We start from the raw sequence: 24,210 nt of genomic DNA on the forward strand, positions 1-24,210 counted from the left end.
TGAGACATCTCAGCCCCTAAACATGCCCCCCCCCCCAATTTTGGTGTCTCTTTCGTGTGTCCTTACTGTCTGGTCCCTCAGTGAAGTACAACTTTTGTTGAAGATGGACGTCTGCATGCTGTGGTTTTTATCCATAATTGACTTCATCTCTGCACTGACTTGCAAAGTCAGTGCTGTTTGTTATGTTTTCTAAACTGTTAGGAAGCAAGCACTAAACAGAGGTTGGGTTCCGTATTTGTCACACGCAGCTTGTACTAGGAGCAGGGTACTTGATATGGTTCATAAGAAAAGAACTGTTGGTTGTTTCTTATTTCTGCTGAAGGCCAGAAGTACAACCTTGCTTCCAAAATGAAATTCTCTTCCCAGATTTCACTCATATCTCAGGCTGCTTGGAAGTGAGCATAGTTCAGGCCGGGGGCTTAGGGCAGATTGAGCACCCTGGTGCCCCCTTAGTCTGCTGCCCAGGGACTGCTGGCGGGGTGACGGACATGGTGCTGTGCCCTCTGGCTCCTTCTGTCTGTCCCTCTGGGCTTCTGATGAGAATAATTCTATATTTAGACATTGGAAGTGAAACAAGAGCCAAATCTGGACTTTCAAGGAAAATTTACAGTGGAATGAAAAAAAGAAAGGAAAAGGAAATCCACTCCTAAGGAAAGCCTTAGTCCAGACTATTTGGTGACGTGGTGATAGTAAATTTCCTGGTTTCCTTGGCTGCGGCACAAGACCAAGGAGAGATGCTTCACTCGCGCGTGCTGAGGCCGGTAGCAGTGGTCCAGCTCTGGTGAGATGCAGAGAGTAGACAGATGTCTTCAGAAGCACCGAGTCTGATCCAATCTTCCTGCTCTCGTTCTGAATGTGGCAGGTCTGTGTCTTTGAGTGATAAGGGCCTGTTCTTCCATCATCCCCCTGTGTTCCCGTGATCTCTAACAGAAGTGTGGGTGTTGTGTTCTCTCTCTAGACTAACAAGGGGGATGAGCTCTCCAACCGGCTCCAGAACACTTTAGGCAATTACGATGAAATGAAAGACTTTCTCACGGATCGATCAAACCAGAGTCATCTTGTGGGTGTTCCCAAACCTGGGGTTCCTCAGGCTCCCGTGACCAAGATTGATGAACATTTTGTGGCAGATTCAAGAACCCAGACTCAACCAGCATCCGTCTGCAGCACCACATCTGCCCCAGCAGCTGTGCCCGGGCAGCAGAGTAAGCGGGGCACCGTGGGCTGGCAGAAGGCTGGGCACCCGCCGTCCGATGGCCAACAGAGAGCAAGTAAGCACGGACACAGGACGCTTGATCTGAACAGATCTGCTCACCCAGAAAATCGTAATAAAAACCCCAGCCCCAGTGTGTCAAGCCCCTCCTCCTCATCTTCCTCTTCTTCTTCTTCCAACTCAGCACAACAGGGCGCTCTCAGGACCTTGCTTGGCGATGGCGTTGGCAGACAGCAGCCGCGGACCAAACAGGTGTGCAATGTCGAGGTGGGTCTCCAGACCCAGGACAGGCCCCCCGCCATGGGAGCCAAGCATAGCGGCAGTGGCCACTGCGTGCAGAACTTTCCTCCCTCCCTGGCTTCGAAACCCAGCCTCGTCCAGCAGAAGCCTACTGCCTATGTGCGGCCCATGGACGGCCAGGATCAGGCGCCCGATGAGTCTCCGAAGCTGAAGTCGTCTACAGAGACTGGCGTTCATTGCTTGTACAGGGGTGTCCCGGCCGCCAAGTCAGAGTCAGCCAGAGCCAAGGCCAAGCTCTCCAAGTTCAGCATCCCCAAACAAGGAGAGGTGAGTCTTCTCAACGCCACGTACGCGCATCTGGGTCGTCCGAGGGCTGACCTGACAGCTCCGAGTTTCCCTCCCTGTTTCTTTATGTTGATGTGTGACTAATGTCACGTGGTGGAATTTATAGCCATCAATACAGAAGGGTATATGCAGCCATAATGACTCTTAAAATCTCAAGTTGATTATAATAAGAATATTTTTAAGTACCAGCCTATGCAGCTGTGGCGTGTCTGCTAGTTCAGGAAGGAATGCCTTGAAGTAATATAGTTCAAGGGATTTGTGTGTGTGTGTGTGTGTGTGTGAACAAGGCAGTGTTGTCAGAGGTTTTGTATACTGGAAAAAAGTATGTTAAAGCTTTTAGTATGTAAAGAGGCTCATTTGTATGTAAAAGAGTTCAGAAATTCAACATTTTTGACAGTTTTGAAAGGTTCCAGGAGAAACTTCACAAGGCAGGCCTCATCATGTTTTCTAAAGTAATTGTTAAGTGATTCAGTATTGAACATGGTGATTATTCAAATGTTTCAGGTGTCCTATCCGTATTACAGTATCTGAGATCTGGATTCACTGATGTTAAGTGAGAATTCTCCTTGTCCTATGGAAGTGATCTTAGGTAATGTGAAGAGAGTGAAATCTTTTAGTTCGGGATCTTCTGGTTTGCATGTTGAGTTTACTCTGAAGTGCTTTTTTATTGCATGACAAAATATATAGGATGAATATATGGAATATTAGACTTTAAAAAAAGTAAATCCCAATCAGAGTTAGCAGAGAGGCTGCGGCTAGACACTTGAATAGTAAGTCTGGGTGGAAGATGAGGTTCTGTTTGAGAAGATCACGTCTCGTATTCTATTCCAAATAGATAACAGTTGCTAAGATCACATGAAGGAGAAATATGACTGTACATTTTTTGTTTGTTTTGCTGTGATCTAGTAACCAAGTGAAACAGATGATTTGACATTTTTCATCGTGGGTCGGACAAGACTGAGCCACTGTCATCTCTTTTGTGCATTTCTGATTTCTCATCTCAGAAAGCACCAGATAGCTACTTAGAGATCAGTGTATTCCCCTTAGAGAAGACACACTTATTACTCTGAGATGTTTACACAGGTTCTCATGAGGAAATTAAGTGACATGCATACCAATAACTTTTTGATTATTCATTTATGATGATCCCAAAAAGTGTTTATTAGGAATTAATGGAAGCAAAATGTAACTTCTGTAAGCATTTACATTTCTAAACGTCTATAGGAAACATACCTAGATACGTGCTGACAAAATTGAATTCATCCAGCTCTTTGATTTTTCTTATCCTCATCAAATAAATGGTCTGTACCAGCCAGTGAAGCCTGACTTATTTTTGAACAGAGGTGACCATAATCACCAGGAATCCCTTCATCATTTTAATTCCCAGTGATTCCTTGTTAAAATTATTTTTTTATGCACCAAAGAAACTTAAAATTTATTGGGTAACAATTTATTTACTTTGGAACCTAATGAGCTTGGTAAAGCTCTGGTGGAAAGTCTGTTTCTGACAACCAGGGCAGCCTTATGTGGACAACTCTCCAGTTTTCACTGGGCTTTTGGGTATGTCCTTGATCACGTGGATGCTTCCATGATGCCTATCTCAGATTCCAGATTGAGAATGACACCCTGTGTAAGTGTTGGTATTCACAGAAAGGGGGAAATGCTTGAGATAGAGATGCAGACCAAGAGAAATGAGAACTTTTATATAAGAAATGTTTCATCTCCCCAATGTGGAATGACATTGAACTTTCTCCAGGGTATATTTCAAAGAGGTCAATCATGCATTGAGGAAAAGAGGTAAAGTTGTTTGTACAACAAAGTTAAAATTGATGGGGTGTTTTGTTTGTTTGGTGGGGGAGGGTATAGTCCTTATTTTAGCAAAAAGCTTTGCATATTAGGGACTCTGGTAATTTGGATCATGTAACTCTTGTGTGCTCAGTCAGTCTGCTGTTAAAACATGACTCTCCAATGGGCAGCAGGGTGGAACTTGTAAGTGAATGTTCCACTTCCTGTCCTTCAAGCTCAAAGGGTTTGGTGGTTGGTTTGTTTCTTTACAGTATCCCCAAGAGTTTAAAAAATACCCTTTGCAGACCTATCATTCAATATTTATAAGACATTTCTATAAAGGCACAGTCATAATAGAAACTGAAGAATTTTATCAACTAGTTGGATTTGAAGGTACTGCTTTAATTTTTTGGAAGGAATAAAACAGGGTAGCAAACCATTTAATAAATGTTAATGCCTTTGTATTTTTTTACACAGATACCAGCTCTATGGAAATGTCCTTTCAGTAGTACTGATGTTATTTTCACTGAGATAGAGCATATGTTTCTTAGGAAAATTGACACAGGAGATGACCTGAAGGGACCTTGCATTACTTGACTATACTTTTTCAAGATCTTAGCTACAGAGCAAAACTTAAGACACTGTGAAGAATTTGGAGACTCAAAAGAAGTGTTGGGTAAAAATGACATGAAAACCAGGGAAGTGAAAATGTAACTATATATGTATGGTACTGGGAAGGGCCGTTCCTCGTAAGAAAAGCAAATCAATAGCTAGGTGGAATGTGATGTGAGAGATTAAAAAAAAAAATGTTTTAAAACCTGATCTCTGCCTCCAAGAAAGGAAGGAGATTCCAGCACTTCACTTTTAATTTGCCATTTCTCTCACTTATAGTCCAAACTAAATTTAAAATTGGGCTTCTAGCCCTAGGAAAATTCCCTTAACTTCATAATCCTTAGAATAGAAAAAATTCTTTGTTGCTTTTAAAAATTGAGAATTTGAGACTCTCTCTTGTCTGATCTTGCACTTGGTAAATTCTTCATTCTTTCCAACATGTGCACCCTATCTGCTGCCGTGGCGAATTATTTGTGACCATTCTTTCATCTTCAATAAGAGGTAATTAGTGCAGAGAAATTTCAGTGCAGTTTGATGTGGAAGTGAGAGAGCTCAGGGGACTTCCTTCACTGATACACCTGCCTCTCAGCTGGCTGTTCCCAGCTCAGTTTTGTGTTTAATGAAAAACATATTTTTGTTGTTATAGCCAAGACTTTCACTCCGGATGCTCCCTCTCGTTAAGTGAGCCCTCCCCGGGGTGCCGCTTGGAAGGGTGGCTCCTATAGGAGCCAGGGGCCTTGAGGAATGGCTGAGGCAGGAGTCCTGGAGTGTTCTAAGGCAGGCACGCTGAATCTTATTTCTGGTGGAAGTGAATTATTTTTTTGTCTCCTGCACACACATACACAATTAATATTTTGCCCTTAACATGGAGCATGTAATTCACTGTTAGCCTAGAGGGGGCAAATATAGGTTGTGAGACCTAACATTTATACTGTCTTAGAGGTCCTGTTTAGGAAAAAAAAGAATAGGAAAATATTTTACACTTGAAATATTTGCAAAAACACATTACTGGGGCTCCTCATGGGACCTTGGGAGGAACCTTGGCTCCAGAGCCCCTGAAGCTTATGCTTCATTTTCACAGGCTTATGTTTCACAATGCCTGTCTTTGGCTCATGGGCTAATAAGACACTGTTATTTGAAATAAGAGGTGAAATTATCTAATTTCAGATTGGAAAAGTGTGGTAGAATTAAAAAATACATATTTTTATCCTAGGTGCTGTAGGCAAAACAAAAATTGGGCAGTGCTATAGAAAAGCCTAATATGTAGTGCAGTGGAGACAAAATATGAGCCTTAGTTTTTGAATCAGTTTGTTTGGCACGCTACAGCTTCAGCGGTGGCATTCTAAAACATTCACGTTTTAGTTTCTGTTTGCTATTAATTTAATAAATGGCAGTAACTTACACTGCTCTTGCAGAGGGCTTGAGTGGCTGGGAAAAGAACGCGTTTGCAAAGTCAGGAAACCCGTGACTGCCCCTCCCCGGGGAAAGAGACACCTATATTTGAATATCATTTAGTAGACTGTATGTTAGGAGTTTTCTTAGTGGTTGATAATTCATTTACAAGAACACACTGACCGTTTTTGGTTGATCAGATTTCTGTTTTTAAAAGAAGTCATTAAATCCCTTAAGATGTATTGATTAATCATAGCATTTTCATGACGGGCATTTTAAAATCACCATTTATACCACAAATAAGAGCAGAAAGATAAAGCACCTTGATTTCATAAAACAGCTTCCTAGAAAAGCAATTAACTGATTTTTTCTTTAAAGTTCACAAAAGATAAATGAGGTAGGCTTCCTATATCCTGTCACTCTCGGTTACCTTTGTATGAAAATGGATTTCTTCCAAATGAAAGTCGGCACCAGCCTGTCGGAGGAAGAAGGCGTCTGCAAAGCAGTGTGTACATTACATATTCATACCAGGCTAAATTTCTTAATTACATTTGAGCTGCTTAATGTTTTCAAATCAAAGGATGCTCTCTGATTGCTCCCTGATGGAAAGAGGGTGTGTGGCCAGCCTGTGGTCCCACTCTGTTTTGGCCTCATCCTGCCTATCATGACAGCCTCCGTCCTCCCCCAGTGTGGCTTAGCAACGGCATCGATGGTTACACTCTGCTTCTTCCTCTCCACAAGATATGCATCCTCTTTTCTCTTGGGAAGCCTCAAAGAACTGGTACTGCTTAGACTTAGAAGTGAAGACTCACAAATTTGATCTCAGATATGGTGGGACGAAAGCGCTTGTTTTCCATCTTCCAGGTGGGTCGTCCTGAAGGTCATAGCAAAGGCTGGCGAGTGGAAATGTTTCTGTAGTTTTAAGTACTCTTATGTTCAGCCAGCCTGTTTTGGTACTCTTACATTTACCCTAAAAGGTAAAGCACTCAGTCACTTTAAAATGACTTCAGTTGCTCTAATCTTATATTGAAAATGGTAGAGAAAGCATATTAAAATGTGACCTGTTGGGAGAAGGTAGGCATCTTTTCCCATCCCCCCTTCCCCTCTGGCTTCTCTAGATTCACATTATAGAGTTTTCTAGCCATGAGGTGGGAAGCTACTCCCAGTGATGGAGGCATTGCAGGCAAGACAGGGATAGAGGCGGGTGGCAAGCCACTTTATTTTCCCCATATATTTTCTCAGTTCTCATAAAGCTTCCCATCCCAGATATCATCTGGACAGATGATGGGTCTGTTTTCCCTTAAATGCAACCTTGTGGGGGTTACTCCAGACCTGGGACTGAGAGCCTGAAGCCTGGGAGTTGGGAGTCACTTGAAAAGATGCTGGGTGGTCCAGCATCTCCCCTGCCCTGCACAGTCCAGGGAGGAAAGCCTCTTCTTATGTGTTTCATCCTCTCTTGGGCAGAAATCACGTGCAAGCTTTCAGACACCCCGGGCTGGCACGTGGCTCAGTGAGATGACCAGGTCTCTGGACACCCACAAGGACCAGGTTTCAATCCTGGCTCTGACACTTGTTAGCCATGTCACCAGGAGCCAGGGCTTTAACTTCCCTTTGGTTTCCATTCTTATGAAGTGGAGTGGATGATCATATCTGCTCAACAGAGTTACCAGAGGGTAGATGACATAAAGTCTGTAATGTGCCTAGCATGGTGATATCATGGTAAGCGTTCAAAAATTACTGGCTACGTTTTTCTTGTTTGAAATGCCCCTGAAACAACAAAAGCTAACAAAATATAAAAATGAGGGTGTTATTGAAAGTGGTTTTGCTTGTGTGTGAGTTGGAGGTGTAGTGGCCCCGTGACAAGAGGTGGGAGGAGAAAGAAAAATGAAATCCTGCAATTTCTTTTGTGTTTATTTGTTAAAAGTCACTGCAGTCATGAAGACTGAGATTATCCTGGATTAATACAGCAAAAAAGCCTGAGTGACACAAGTCTCCCTTACTTAACGCTTAGCCCCGTCCTGAGAGTTTATTGCTGAGTCTGGCGTGGAATTTCTCAGTCTATGTTTTCGGTTTTTCCGAGCTATTATTATCTGCCGTGGACCACATCATTCTTGAGTTTTATTTCCAGTTCCATGAAATACAAAATCAACAAGACTGGGGCTGAGAAGAAACGTTAAAATGTTCAGGTGGCACATATTCAGAATGACTCATTGAAACAGATCTCTTTGAAGGCACAGAGTATTAAATAGCGTGTTTAATTGAGCTGAGCGGCAGCATCACTCACCCACGTGAGGGAGCTGCATTAGTGATACCTCTGTAGTGTGCACGCTGCTTACACACTCCATCCGGCGCTGCTCGGGGGACCGATGGCCTGCCGGCCACCCCTGGACACGGCGGTTTTCTGTTCTGACCCAGGTCAGGCTTCAGGACCAGCAGACACTTTCACAAATTGGTTAGCATAGGTCAGCAGAAATGTATTGTCTCACAGTTCTGGAGACTGGAAGCCCGAAAGCAAGGTGTCAACAGAGTCGGTTTCCTTGGCGGGGTGTGAAGGGGGTGCTGCTGCGGGCTTCTTGCCTTGACTTGTAGGTGGCAGCATCTTCCTCATGTTCTCATGGTGTCTCTGCTCGCTCTCCCTGTGTCTGTCCCATTTTCCTCCTCTCGTAAGGCCATCAGTCACTTTGGCTTAGAGCCCGCCCAGATGGCCCCATTTTAACCCAGTTGCCTTTGCCAAGATCCTATTTCCATCTAAAATTTAAAACTGTGAGGATCACAGTTGAATGCGACAGTACCCATTGATAGCATTTTTATGACGGCTTGATAAGTTAGTGATGTAAGTGCTTAGAACAGGGGTGGGCACATGGTAAACACTCAAAATATCCACAGTAAAAAAACAGCTAAAGTTATTATTATACTTGTTCATAGTAGCTCTGGCTGCTCACATGTCCCTCCTGATGTGCTCACCCCTAGATGGTTTGAGAGCTCAGAATCTGGAAATTGAGATGAGGTGGATGAAGCTCACTAGAATTGGAGTGCCTTGTGAGGGCAAGGATTTCTGTTTTGTTTTGACTTCTGTGTTTATGGAAGCACCCCTGACAGAGCCTGGCTCAGTTAGATATTTGTTGAATCAGTTGATTAATGTAAGGACGTGGGTGAAGGAAGTCACTCCCTTCCAACCACTGACCTCCTCTCTTTGGGGCCCCAGTCATTTCTGCCGAGCCTTTTATGGGAAGAAAGGAGGCTGATGCTTCCAACAAGTAATTTATAGCCGCTGTGCCGAAGGGCAATGGGAACCATATTTACTGATGTATGTAAACACAGCCCAAGTGAAATAAAACACGGAGCTATATGCAGGCCTTGGAAACAAAAGCCGAAGCAGGCCGGGCCTCTGCCGGGGGTGCCGTGTATGGGCTTGGCCTCTTTCTCACTATTCTCCTTTGTCTGATTTCCGTGAGCAGAAGTCCTGGCTGGGGGGCAGGGCGTGTGGTGGGCTGTGTTTGTGATTCCTCGGGTCTCCAGCCACGTGATGTGAGACGTGGGAACAAGCAGGGCGATGAGGGTGCTGGGGGCGCAGGGCAGCGCCCGCCTCTTCACACTTTCTGCCATGAGAATCAAGTGTTCATGTACTGGAAAGAGCCTAGGATACAGGGGTTCTTAGAGGCCCCCGCCAGTGAGCGCCGAGTCCCAGAATGTCCCACGGCCCTTTCCTCTGGGGGTCAGTCTGTGTTTCTGTCACAGTCCTATTCCAGTTACTCAAGGTAATCCACCGTTTCATAATTTACACAAACATAATCCACATCCAGGCCTATTTGTCATCTTCCAGACACATCCTTCAGTAATACTGCTGGTTACATAGCATTCAGGTCTATGTAGCCCTTGGGTCAACGCAGTAAAGGGTTGACCCATTTAAGTGTGTGACCAGGAGGATAAACAGTGAATAATAGAAAGGTGTACACATTCAGCAGTGTATCAGCCCCTCCCCTCTCCCTTTAATTCTCAGAAGTCTTGAAAATCTCACAGAGAGCCTTGGTGATGATGGAAGGTCTTCTCCAAACCTCTGTGGTTCCTCCTGTCTGTGTTCCAACTGCACAGCCTAGAGGCAGCTCGCAGCCTCCAGGGACGCCGCCCCATTTTGGATGCTCTCGCCCTTCCTATGTGGACCTGCAAATCAACCTGCCACTTGGGCTTCTTGGCTTTAGATTTGTTCCCTGGAATTTCAGTGGTGGTCTATTTCAGTTCTGTTTTTTTGTTTTCTTTCTTTTTTTTTAAACTATTAACTCCTGTAGGTTAAATCCGCACCATGTCCTTCTGGACAGTGCTCCTTGCAGGATCATAGCACCCTTTCCTGATAGTCCATTTAAGTGTGAGTTTTCAGAGTAGCTTTCTTTGCTTCATCATGGCCTGTTTTATCACTCCTCTTTAACCTTTCATAAGTGGTGGTAAGTATTAGGGAAAAAGAAAAAAGCAGAGCAGAGTAAGGGGTGGGGAGTGCATGTGATGTCGGGTAGGGACTGGGTTGCAGTGTAGAAAGGGTGGTTAGGACAGTCCTCACTGAGTGAGGGAGATTTGAGCAAGAAGAAAGTGAGGGAGTCTGCCAGGAAGACAGCTTGAGAGAGTGTCAGGTAGAGTAGGATAGAGGCCCTCGCCCTGGAATAGCAGCAAGGCCTACGCTGCCCCAGAGTGCATGGGGAAGAAGAAGACCGGAGGGGAAGCCCACCATCTGAGCCCTCTCAGCCACAGTAAGGACAGTGAGTGAGAATGGGGAGCCACTGGTGGGTTTGGAGCACAGGTGTCGTGATCTGACTAAGGTGTTACAAGGATCTGACTTAGGTGGTCCGAAGACCGGTCTTGCTGTCATGTCAAGAGCAGACTGTACCCAAGCAGGAATAGAAACTCTGCTGGCAGAGTGCTGCCCTGATCCAGGGGATCAGGCGGTGGCAAACATGATGAGGTTGGACTCTAGATCCACATGGAAGGAGAGCCAATGGAGAGGAAAAGAGGTCAGGTTTTGGCCTGAGCAGCTGAAAGGAAGTTGCTGTCAACTGAGATGGGGAAAGCCATATGGGAAGCAGGGTTGGGGGGAAGAGCAGAAGCTCATGGGTTTATTGAGTGTGAGATGTCTGTTAGACATCTGCGTGGAGGTAATAAGTGGGCACACAGATTGGAGTGACAATTCTGGAGTTTAGTAGAGAAGAAAATCTACATCTGGGCCAGAGATGGAGATTTGGGAGTTTTCCACAAACATGTGGTATCGAATGCCTTGAGGCTGGGCGGTCTCCCAGAGGTTGAGTGTGGCTGAAGAAAAGAGTTGAGTGCTGGTACAGTCCGAGGGCAAGGGGTTGATGGGTAGAAGGAAGCTGTAAAGGAGACAGAGAAGAAGGAATCAGTAGGTAGGAGGACAACCACGCGCCGTCCAAAAGCCACAAGGAGAGAAGGTGTCAAGATGGGAAGAGCATGATCACCAGGGTCAATTCTGCTGATACTGGATTTAGTAACATGGAAGAAGGGTTTTGGGGCCAAAGCCTGTTTGGTTTGAAGAGAGAATCAAACAGAGGAATTAGAGACATTACATATAGATAACTCCAGAAGTTTTACTGTAAAGATCAGCAAAGATTTTACAAATAGCATGTCTTCACTGTAGAAACTTGGATGACATTAAGAACACAAAGGAGAAAAAAAATCCCTTGTTAACCCACAATCTGGAAAAAAAAATCACAATTTATCTTTGGTATGGATCCTTCTGGACTTTTCCTATACTTCCTCCTGTATGGAATTGGGATGAAGCTGTTAGATTTGGTCATTATTCCATTCATTTTTCTAACACACCGTCAACACTGTACTATGTCATTGAACAGTCTTTGACAGCATTTGATGCCTGTTTTTTGCATCTCATTTGTTTGGGAGACTTCTTCAGTGGTTTTGTCCTGTGGAGGTACCACAATTTATTTATATAATCCTTTTCTTGGGCACTGAAGCTGTTTTCGGGTTTTTTTTAATTATTGTAAATTATTCTGCAATGAGTGTCCTAATAAATAAATTTTGTGTTGATACAATATTTCCCAAGAAAAAATTCTTAGACATCTAGTTTATGATTCCAAAATGAACAAGAGCTTCTCATATATAATCTTTTGTGAATCTTCTGTTCGTGTCCTTTGCTTATTTTTCTATTGAAGTATTTGTGTTTTCTTACTGAGAAAATGAAAGTGAAAGCCACTCAGTCATGTCCAGCTCTTTGTCACCCCATGGACTATACATTTCTTGGAATTCTCCAGGCCAGAATACTGCAGTAGGTAGCCTTTCCCTTCTCCAGGGGTTCTTCCCAACCCTGGGTTCAGAAAGAGTTCTTTGAAGTTGACCTTTCCTAAATATATTGTAAGCAGTTTTTAGTCTTTTGATTAACTTTGTTTAGTAGAGAAATTAAATTTTGTATCCTTCCTGTGATGTGTTTCTTTGTAATTATGGTTTACAAAGCTATTTCCATAGGTATATTGAAGAGTTAAATCTAACATGAAACCCATAAACGAACTAGATGAAAAGTTATCTATCAGGAACTTATTTTGCTGTAAGGTGAAGCTTTGCTTACTTATTTTTTCAAATAGTCAAAGTCCAGTATAACTGATTAATTAGTGTATCTTTTCACTATAAGTTCAGTAAGAAAAAAGACAAATATTTCATATTTATGAAAGTGTGATCCAGCTGTAGGTAGGGATCCTATGATACAATTTCTTGTAAAACTGGGAAGACTTAAAATACTCCATCCTTTCTTCAAAACCTACCACTAAGCCCCCACCACTTTGGCAGCCTGCTTCAAGCGTCCAAGAACTTCTTTTCTAAATTCCCATCATGTCCACGTGTGATGTATTGTCGTTGTGTTATTCAGTCACTAAGTCGTGTCTGACTTTGTGACCCTGTGGACTGCAGCACGCCCGGCTTCCCTGTCCTTCACCATCTCCCAGAGTTTGCTCAAACTGAGTCAGTATTGCCATCCATGGTGCTCTATTACCGTGTTATTGTTTATTTCTCCTTGTGTCCATCTGATCTCACAAATATCTTGTAAGTATCACAAATATCTGATCTCACAAATATCTTGTCCATCTGATTTCACAAATATGTTGACATCAGGGTTCCCTTCTCGTTTATATTTGCATTAATGATGAGGATTCTGTTTGATCTAATACTGAATTATTTTGTTCCTGAGGTCTGGGCATTGCATTTCTGCACCTGGTAAATAGAGACAGACCTACTTTAATTGGTTTGAATAGTATTCTGTGGTTTAGTGACAGAAATAAAGACTAGAATGAAGTTCAAGCATAGCATGTAATGTGACCCAGGCTTTATCTCCATCTGCTTAACTAGAGTTCTTGCTGGTCCTAAGCATGTCATTTTCTTTCACTCTTTTCTTTGTTTATGCTTGGAGTGCTGTCCTTTCCTAGTCTGCCTGCCAAATTCTTTTTTTTCCCAGGCCAGTTCCTCTTAAAAAAATGTAACAATAATACTTGAAAGTTAGGAAGTCACCACTTAGAATTGAACATCGTTGATATATTGGCACATTTGCTTTCCGTCTTATTCTCTCTCTCTCTCTCTCTTTTTTTTTGCCACTCTACCATGTGGCATGTGGGATCTTAGTTCCCCAACCAGAAATTGAACCTGTACCCCCTGCATTGGAAGCACAGAATCTTAACCACTGGACTCCCAGGGAAGTCCCTCCATCTTATTCCTGATACTTTTCTGTTTCATGACTCATTGTTTTCATTAACAGGCCACATGTTCATTTAAACAATTTAAATAATGAAGAACAATGAAAGTTTAAAACCAGCTCAGATCCCACCATCCAGAAAAAGAAAAATATAAGATGAACTTCACTCCAGATAACACTTTTTTCCTTCTCTCTCTTTACATTTCTTTAGATGCATCAAACACAGAACCCTCTCGAGTTCTGTCATATGTTCCTCTGATATGCCCATCTGTTATTTCTTGTAGATGTTTTGTTCTTTCTGCTTAAATACCTGAAGAATTACTTCTTTAAAATTCTGTAGCTTAATGAAAATGTTTCAGTACTGAGCATTTCCTGAAACATGGGGTGTTTGTTCAGTCTTTCAAGATTAGTTAATTTTTCTAGTTCAGGGAATTTCTTTTATATTAAGTGTTTGCACATATTGGTTTTGATTTGCCTTTTAATTGAATTATCCTTATGTTGAGTCAGATTGGTCTTTTTTGCAGTCCTATTAATACTAATTTCTTTCTAATTGCTTTGATCTGTATTTTTTCACCTGAATTCACTGTTATTTTTCCTAATCCTTTTCTCTGTGTCAGTGATTCAGAAACAGTTTCCATTCTGTTTCTTACAGTCTCTGATTTTTTTTCATTAGTTGTATCACATGATTGTATACATTAGTGGAGGAAAAAAAGAGATTATGCCCCCTCCCTGTGATTACTTGTCATTTTTTTCCAAGAATTTATAAAATTATACTTCTCATTTCTGTTTTACTGATTATAAGATTAATTTATTGCCATAGTTCAGGGTTTTATTTTTCATGAAAAAATTATAAATCATACTTTCCTTTACTCACACTATTAAATTTTGGTTCTTCCTTTTAATGGCCATTTTTCCTGTAACATAATCCTCAGAAAAAGAAGCATCTCTATTATAAATTAATTAGAGCACATTGTTATAATAGGTTCCAAAAACAGCAGCTTAAAAACAAGACAAAAGTTAATTTCTCTTTCATTTTAAATCTGAGATGGTGTGCTGGTTCTGCTTTGTGATATCCAGTCATGGACTCAGGCTCCTCTATCCCGTTGTTCGATGATCAGTAGGAGTGTTAGGCTCATACATGTGATCCAAGATGCTCCGTGTTCCTTTCCAGATTGGGAAGATGGAAGGGGAAAGGTGGGGAGCGTGTCCTGCCCTTTAGAGGTTCAACTTGGAAGGAGTGCAAACCACTTTCTTTCATATTCCATTGGCCCGAATTAGTCACCCGGCTCTCTGAGAGTCAAAGACGGCTGAGAAAATTGTCCAGTCTTTATGCTGGGTCATCGTGTGCCCTGAGAAAAATTTTATATTCTGGAAGAAGACATGAATAGATAGTGGGGGAAGCAAGCAGTCCCTGCTGTATAGTAGCTACTACTTCTTATCAGTGGTTGCTCGTTTAAGGGTTTAGTTCTCATGGTTTCCATGAGCCCTTCAAAGGAAGCAATCTTTCTCTCCTTTCTCACTTCTCCAGTGTTTGAGTCCAACGTTTTTGTTGAATTGTTGTTTTTGAATTAGGATGACACAGTCTATGTAATTTTCTGACTTTCTGGATGAATGGGATCTATAAATTCATAAAGTGTTTAAGGACATTGTGGACATTTTTGACAAATAGAGAGAAGCTCCCTATTATATTATTATATATGATAATTGCCCCTGACATCAATGATAGTTACAAAGTATATAAATTTGATTGAAGTAAGTATAAATATAGCCAGTAATATAGGTTCTTCCTACTCAATATGAAAATTTCTTTGGCTAATATGTGGATTCCTATCTAAATTCATGAGTTCTCTTCTGACATTTGGGTTAAGCCTGAAATGGATTAATCTTTTTCTGATAAAGTTTCATAAGCTGTGATTTCTCTGGTGACCACATTTAATTAGATATTAAATAAACTGCTTATCTTTATACCAACAGGTTTTATGACTGCATTTTTTTTTCTTGAGCTGTATTTCACAGATTAATTATCTAGCAGAAGTAAAAATAAAATAAAATATTTAGTAGATATATTTAGTAGACCACAATAACCTTAGATTAGAAATGAAAATATGCCTCCTTTTAAAATGGAAAACAAATATTTAAGCTTAAATTTAAAAGATAGAGATAGGTAAGATTGTCTAAATATATCCGTTCCAGTGAAAAAAAATACATTTTGCTTTTCCAGGTACTGTTTTCCCCCACCCCCTAGAAATTGACTACACTTGTTTTAAGTGGAAAAATTCTATTTAATCTGCAAAGGCTGAAACATTTTGTGATAAGGCTGTGAAGGTTTTAATTAAAAAGTTGAGTTTTCCTTTTTTCTTTTTTTCAATACCCCACTCTGTGGTAAGTTTCTTCCACTCAAATATAATGGCTTTCTGACTCGCTCCACCACCCCCCCCCCACCTCCGCCCGTGTGTTGGAATGGAGAGGAGAGATTGTAGGCCTTATGAATATTGAACAGCCAAGATTAATGTAATCTGCTGTTTCAGTGAATGGAACATCACAGAGATGGATCTGGAAATGCCAGATGACCTTTTGTTCAGATCAGAAGAGAGTTTCCAAGTTGCCTGCAGAAATAGGATCCAAACAGAAGGAAGATCAATTGTCAGATTGCCTAAAGGCATAAAATCTATAAAAGGTTTAATTTTTCTCAGTTAGATTCTGTTCCCTAGAGCTCAGCAAAGTTTTAGAAAGAGACTCTTCCACCCTCCAGAAGTTTCTTCAGTTCCTTCAAATTGAAAATGAAGTGGTTGTTTCCTCTGTTAATCCCTCGCCTCCCCAGGTTAACTTCAAGTGAAGACTGTGTAGGGATAGGTGAGTAGGATAACCTCCCTGGGACAAAAAGTGATGGCTCAGCTGGTTATGGGAAGGTTGTGGTGAGCTGGGGTTCACCCGAGTTCCTGGTTTGAGTTTCTGGCATGTATCTCTGGATGGTATCTTTGGGCCTTGATGATTAAACAGCATTCAAGCTGTAGTCTCCTTTATCCAAATGCTTTCTGGATGTTTTCATTTCAATGGTTTAAATTCAAGCTGACCACAGCCTGTGCCGTGGTCTCACTGGGACTCTTGAAATCATCTTGGGTTCTTTATTTTATACCATATCTTGTTGATTGCTCTTTCCAAAAATCCCAAAGAGTCACCTAAATCTTAGTGCTACTTCCTATTTAACTACTAGCTTTTCTAGCTTTTGAGTATTCATCAGGTCCACTTCTCTTTAACAAACCCTGAAGAGCATTATCTGTTTAATCCTTCTAAAGGTCCAGTTTCTCCTCTTTCTTCCCCACCTCAAAATCCTTGCAGGCGAACAGGGGGGAAGTATATCTGTGTGATACAGAACGGGTATTTCATGGACAAATTTAAGATAATTTAATTTCATAATGCCTTTAAATTTTTAAAAATTGTGGTAAAAAGGCACATAGCGTAAAATTTACCATCTTAAGCATTTTTAAATATATAGTTCAATTGTGTTAAATGCACTCCCATTGCAGTGCAGCAGTATCTCATAACTCCTGAGGGTTTTTATCCCCCTCATTTTGAAGAGTTGAAATTTTGTTTTATCTCACACAGGTTTCAAAGTATTCTGTACTTAAAGCTGAAGAACTTCATGCCAGTCAGTTACAGTCATTACGTGCAGTTAGGTGGTGGCTCCTGGGACCTTCCTGGAGATCAGTTATGATTGTGCTGGTCCCTCCTCCTTTGCTGGTGTCTCCTGAGTGACTAGGGACTGTGTCTCACTCATGTTGGGTATTTGGGGACTGTTTGTTGATTGACTGTGTGGGATGTTAAGACCATTGTCGATAAAGGATACTGCCTTTCTTCATCACCCTCCCAATAAGCCAGGCTAATTGCATGATGTTACAATGAAATGCAATTGGGCTTCCCTGGTGGCTCAGATGGTAAAGAATCTGCCTGCAGTGCAGGAGATCTGGGTTCGATCTCTGGGTTGGGAAGATCCCCTGGAGAAGGGAATAACTACACACTCCAGTATTCTTGCCTGGAGAATTCCATAGACAGAGGAGCTTGGCGGGCTATAGCCCACAAGATCACAAAGAGTTGGCGACCAACACACACTGAAACACAATTTGACTACATCGAGAAAAAGAATAGTTAATATTGCTGATACTCTCAAATAAGGAATTAAAACTATGAAGAGAACATGTGAAGGTAGCAGGATGCTTTTTTAATATCTGTGAATGATCTTATTCAAGTGAATTATTTGATTTTATTTGCATTCTCACATACCTTAGAAATAAGTAAAATGAAAGAAAGCATCATATTTTGAACTAATTTTCAACCTTCTCATTTCATAGGATTAAAAAATATATGGTTTTGATTAAAATTCACAGATGGATTTCTCAGTCTCCTTTCCAGACCTGATTCTTTTTAAAAAATCTTTATTGGTCTTTTCACCAACGAGACTAACCAGTACCAAGACTCCAGTCAGTTCTCTTAATTGCTCTGGCCTTCAGGCGTATTAAATTACACCCTATTCTGTTCCAAACATATTTTGGTTCCTTTACATGTTGTACCAGTGACCAAAGTGAAAAATATAACATGCAACCTTTGTCAGCCTCAGCACTGAATTTTCTGTTCTAGATAATGTAGAATAGAATGTTTTACATTATAATAAAACTTTACAATAAATTATAATAAAACCCCTAGGATTAAAACTACCCCAAAATGTTGCATAAAGCTGATTAATTAATTTGTATTTTATATATTGCAGTGTTGATATTCTTGGTTCTGTGCTCTTTCAATCTATACATTTTCCCATGAGGGTGGGGGAAGGGCTTTATCATTCCAGTAACTTCATATATCATCTGTATGTTTACAATATATTTCTTTAGTCCTGACCTTCCTTCTATGCCAAAAAGCCATATTTCTAACAGCTTCTTGATGTGCGCAAGTGGATATTTTTGTGGACACCCCATATTTAAAATGACCAGCACCAATAGCTCTGCAGAGGACTTCTCTTCTGAAATTCTATGTCTTGGTTAAAAGAGGGCCTTTCCTCTGGGTTCTAAGCTAGAACCTTCGAAGTTGTTTGCTGTTTACATCATTCTATCTCTACCTGATTTGATCCTTGGGTTGGGAAGATCCCCTGGAGAAGGAAATAGCAATCTGCTCCAGTACTTTTGCCTGGGAAATCCCATGGACAGAGGAGCCTGTGGGCTACAGTCCATGGGGGTCACAAAGAGTTGGACATGACTGAGCACACAGGAGTGCACACGCACACACACACACACACACACACACACACACACACACACACATGACCTCTACTTCATTGTTAATTCCTTTTAATTTTACCTTTGAAAGTCTCTTGAGTGGAATCCCTCATCCTTGGGTTTCATCACCTCTTGGCTTTTTGCCATTAATCTCTTCCAAATGTAGCTCAGCATCCACTCACTACCAGACATATATAACTAAAAATTTTTTCTAATATAGAGGGAATAAAAAGGAAAACACTAGTCTGATCATGTTACATTCTTGCTCCAGAGCTCCTTTTCTTACCCGGCTTCCTAGAGCAGCTTTCAGCATCCCCCAAGTGCATTCTGCAGAACGTTAGTCTGGAAGGTTATCAGTAGCTCCATGAAAATGATGTTTGAGTTACATGGGTTTTTACTTTCGTATTTCTCTTATACCAAAGGTTATATTATGAATCTCTGAAAGGAGACTATTCTGAGCAGCATTTTCTAAGCTCACTTGATTACAACAGTGTTTTGGTTGTTGTTGTTTTGTTTCTGTTTTTTTTTTTTTTTTTCAGAGAAACTCATGGAATTAGCATTCTGAGAAACATGCTAGAAAATACTAACCTAGAAGATAAAAGTCTAGAACCTCACCATCTTCCCTCATCTCCTGCTCTGGCTTTCACCCGAGGACCTGAGCCAGGCCCTCTCTTTTCTAGCCACTCAGAGCAACACACCATGCATGCTCAGGCCTCCATGTTTTATAGTGAACTGCTCCTAAAGAACCTGCCCTCCAACGCAGGAGACATACGAAATGGGGGCTTGATCCCTGGGTTTGGAAGAGCCCCTGGAGTAGGAAACAGCCGGACGTTAAGTTTTTAAACACTAGAGATTATATTTTCAAAAGCTGTGGGTAGTGCAGGGTTAAACTGTGTGTATGAAACCTTCGTTTGAGGTAGCAAATAGTTGGTAGGGAAGTGTCGACATTTGAAAACTATTATTTCATTGGGATAAGTATTCTTGCCTGGAGAATCCCATGGGCAGAGGAGCCTGGCGGGCTATAGTCCATAAGGTTGCAAAGACTTGGACATGACTGAGCAACCGAACACACACACGCTCCCTACCAGAAATCTGCTGATTGCACTCACCCCTGCCCCACTGGGCTTCTGCCACTAAACCTCTTTATCATCTCTGTGAAACCTCTGCTCACAGAATGAGCTGCTTTCTCTATTCCTTCGCGGCACTTCTCGTCTCTCTGTTTTATCCATCCTTCCATCCACAGATTGACTTTTTCAGTGAGCTGCGGCCTGTGAGCTCCCAGTCAGGCTGGTACTCCTTCTTATTCATCTTTATATCCTGCGCACTAAGTACCCTGCTTACCATGCAGGTGCTTTACAAAGTAATGTTCATTTAAAAGGTTAAATTTAACACTAAAAATTCTTTAAAGCTTTAAAAGAAAATCTTTAAAAAAGATCACATAGCATCCCCCCCCCCACCCCCCAACAAAAAACTCAGTTTTATAAGAAAACATTATCCCAGGCTGGAGATTGAGAAAATAGCATACTTTATATCCTACATCTTGTCAGAATTCTGGCCAGACATTAAGTTTTAAACACTAGAGAATATATTTTCAAAAGCTGTGGGTAGTGCAGGATTAAACTGTGTGTATGAAACCTTCGTTTGAGGTAGCGAATAATTGGTAGGTAAGTGTCCACATTTGAAATCTATCATTTCATTGGGATACAGATCTAGTTTCCTTAAATTCTGGCTGCGGAAGAATTCTTTGAAACAAGTCAATGCTCATAGTCTGATATATTCAAAGTCCAAGTCACATCTCTTACCCTAGCTAAAGCTGAGAATAAGTGAGGTGAACCCTGCCCCGTCCTGGGTTTGCAGCTCTGTCTCAGAACCACATGCACTTGGAAAGGTCTGTGGCTGCATCTCCACTAACAGTAGCTTGAAGATATGTCTGTCTGTGGGATCGTTGCCCATGAAGGCAAAACCAGACGCTGAGCTATTTCAGCTCATTGCAGCAGACAACCAGTTTATGGAGAGCTTCATTGTGCCGGGTACAGGGTCTCTTAGGTTTCCCTTCTCCGTGCGGACCCCAGAGTGATTCACCAGAGATTACAGATGAAGTGTCCTGTATCCCTTTCTTTTAGGTTTGACACGAATTACTGGGTGGGATCAAGCTATCAGAAGAGAATTAAGCCTTGGCAACAGTGTTGAAATAGATGAACAAACATAATGAGACGGGTCAGAGAGCCCCTCCTCTCAGTGCAAAGAAAGCTTCTTTATGCTTTTGACCCCTGGTTCATGCATTGATGGTCACCATTTGAGAAGTGCAGCTGTGAAGCCACTTAAAGTAAAGCGTGTGTGATTATGTTTGTAACGATCAGCCTTTTTGTTCATCAAAGACCTAACTGGGAGGAGAGAGCGTGCAAAACGCCACCCTCGTGAGCAACCCCACGACTCACTAAGCTTATCCAGGTTCTCTCATGTCTTAAAGCTTATTTACAGCATTGATGTCAGCTTCTGAAATTGCAATTCCAAATGAAAACTCCACCGCTCTTTAATCTACTAATCAAACATCACGGAACTACATGTTGGGTATTTTGGTGGTTGTAGTGTTTTAAATCTAATTTTAAGTATTTGGACTCTTGCAAAGTACTATGTCAACTTGGGTAGGCATTATCTTACATTTTCCTTAGCTTATTGACATTGGTAGCTTTCTATAAGGATTATTGTTCCTCGGGCAAAAAATAGTGTGATAACATGTCCTTAAAAGAAGTGCTCCTAGAACCACATTTTACTGAAAATGACATGTTTAGAACTCCTTTGCTTTGAATTATAGGCGTCATAGTGAAATGCACAACAGAAAATTATTTAATATCCACACTTTTGGGGGGTGGTGATCAGTTTAATTTATTAAATAAGCTGTCCTAGGACATTGAAGCCAAAACATATGGCCAACTTAGTCACTCAAAAAGTGTAACTTAAGACTTGATGAAGATTATTAATCAAGACACTATTGTAATAGTGTCAGGAAGTTTGTGATCACTGGGTGGATTGGGTCATGTAAAAAGGTTCTGGCTCAAACTGGTGAGCAGGTGATTGAGAATCTGGAAATTTAGTGCACGCCTTGAGTATTTTTAAAATTTAATTTCTTTTTTGCTTCTTGTGGAAGTACCCTTTATTTATGGAAAAGCAATCCTAAGTATTTAGTATGAAGACGTTTTACAAATTGAATACATCTGTGTAACCATCACCCAGATTAAGAGAGCACTACTTGACCCTTAGAAACCCTCTGATAACCCCCTTCCAGCACCTGCCCCATCCACCCGTGGTTGACTAGTATCTTGATTTAAATCATTTTTGCCCATTTTTGTACTTTATATTATTGGCTGCTTTTGTTCAGCATTTTGTTTGTGAGAATCACACATACTATGTGAACTGTAGATTTCTCATTGCAGCAGAGAATTCCATTAACTTGCCCTCACCTACCCATTTTTATTATAATTTTATCATTTCATTAATTTTATTTCTCTGACTTAACAGCACACCAATTTACCTTTAAAAAGGTCAAATGCTATTCTTTTTACTGCATGTGCCATGCAATCTTTTAAAACGTGGATAAATGAGGCAGCCATAAATTGAGCCAATTTTATGAGTAAAAGAAGCTGGTGGCACACTTTCATTATTTGAGCGAGGTCATGTCCATGGCAGCCCATTGCAGTTCTGAATATGTAAAAAGAAAGTGAGTTTGGGAGAATGCCAAAATAAATTTAGTTGCAAGATGATGACAGAAATATAGTTGTACTTAAGGTTTGAACATTGGCGTATGCTTTTCTCTTTGGATTATATTTTAAGAGAAGATTTTAAGGCAGAAAAGGTGAATTCGGTTTGGTTACCCAGTACAAAATTTCCAGTATGGAATGCCTCACATCTGTGTATTTGTTTTGCTGCAGACAAAACCAGCAAGAGTTTAGTGATGAAATCTGTTCTTAATTATGAGAGCAGCTGTTGGAGTGGTAGCCATTTTTTTTTTTCCTCCTGATGTGAAGTTGCCTGATTTACTCACTTTTTTTTTTTTGCCTGCATTTTTCAGGGTTGCTAGTGCAGAAAAGAGCCCCTTTGTGAGAGGTTGCAATTTGTTTTCTGTATGAGAGCCAGTGCGAACGGGCTCAGTCTGCACAGCGGGGGGGTTTTATCTGTCTTCCTCCTGCCCCGCCAGCTGTCCTTACCTCTGCTCGGCACCAGAGACCTATAAAACCAGCCGACAAATGAGGGGCCTGTTAAGTGTTCTGGCAAGAATCTCAGGCAGCAAGCCGCTCTCCTGAATTAACTGGGTCCTCCTGATGGGCAGGGTGGGGGTAGGGCTGGATGGTCCAGAACTAGAGCAATGGTATTCAGATACTATTTTGTTTTTAGGTTTGTAGATTTACTCACATACCTTTTCCCATTTCAAGCCAGTTATGTTTTTTAAACAGTAGTTCATATTTGCACTTTGGGAATCTTATTTAAGTTTAAAAAATTTATTTTTTGTTGTGCAGTCTTCATTGCGGTGCACCAGCTCTTTATTGCTGCAGGTAGCCTTCCTCTCAGAGAAGGCAATGGCATCCCGCTCCGGTGCTCTTGCCTGGAAAATCCCATGGACGTAGGAGTCCATGGGGTCGTGAAAATTCGGACATGACTGAGCGACTTCACTTTCACTTTTCACTTTCATGCATTGGAGAAGGAAATGGCAACCCACTCCAGTGTTCTCGCCTGGAGAATCCCAGGGACGGGGGAGCCTGGTGGGCTGCCGTCTATGGGATCGCCCAGAGTCAAACACGACTGAAGCGACTTAGCAGCAGCAGCAGCTTTCCTCTAGTTTCGGTGAACAGGAGCTACTATCTAGTTGAGGTGCCCAGGCTTCAGTAGTTATGGTGCTTGGGCTCTAGAGCAAGCAAGCTCAGTAGTTGTGGTGTTTGGGCTTAGTTGTCCCAAGGCATGTGGGACCTCAGTTCCTGGATCAGGAATGGAATCCGAGTTCCCTGCCAGGGCAGGTGGATTCTTAACTGCTGGGCCACCAGGGAAGTCCCTCTAGTCAGTTATTTTTACATCCATAGGACTGTAGCATATTTCTGATCTTGTAAGTTACCAAAACAAAGCAAAAACACATTTAGACAATCTTTCAGGTTATTTCTAAGCGATCTTAATTCTCAGCCCAGGCCCTCACAGAAGGGGCCAATGTTTAATTTTTCTAGGTATTTCATAGTGTACTTGAGATAAGGACTTTGGACTAAACAGGATATGGAAGCTGAGTGAAGATCTTACATTATGAAAATTTTCTACCTGGGGCCAAGCTTAAAAGCTTCGTACATCCCCTTCGTATACAAAAACCAGTGAATTGTGTAGTTGGAAGGATGGATCCCTGTATGTGAGCCTTTGATGCAGTGTGCCTTGTTCACTATCCATAGTATTTCAGCTCTTGGCATAATCACCTCAACACGTGAAGCCTGACATTTTAAAAAATAGTGGCAACTTATAATCGATTATGGGGCTTCCCTGGTGGCTCAGATGGTAAAGAATCTGCCTGCAATGCAGGAGACCTGGGTTCGATCCCTGGGTTGGGAAGATCCCCTGGAGAAGGGGATGGCAACCCACTCCAGTATTCTTGCCTGGAGAATTCTGTGGACAGAGGGGCCTAGCAAGCTACA

General features: G+C 41.6%; 1 protein-coding gene across 6 annotated transcripts in view; it reads left to right on the plus strand.

Moving 5' to 3' along the window:
* The window catches only part of LOC122441418 (AF4/FMR2 family member 3-like), a 316,863-nt gene that overhangs the window by 138,215 nt on the left and 154,438 nt on the right, over positions 1–24,210 (plus strand). For all 6 annotated transcript variants that reach the window (XM_043467955.1, XM_043467953.1, XM_043467956.1 and 3 more), the window contains 2 exons: positions 959–1,268; positions 1,395–1,777. In XM_043467955.1, the coding sequence (XP_043323890.1) occupies positions 959–1,268; positions 1,395–1,777 (693 nt within the window). The remainder of the gene's footprint in view (positions 1–958; positions 1,269–1,394; positions 1,778–24,210) is intronic.

This window comes from Cervus canadensis, chromosome 5 (assembly GCF_019320065.1).
Source record: "Cervus canadensis isolate Bull #8, Minnesota chromosome 5, ASM1932006v1, whole genome shotgun sequence".
In the NCBI taxonomy this organism is placed as follows: Eukaryota; Metazoa; Chordata; class Mammalia; order Artiodactyla; family Cervidae; genus Cervus; species Cervus canadensis.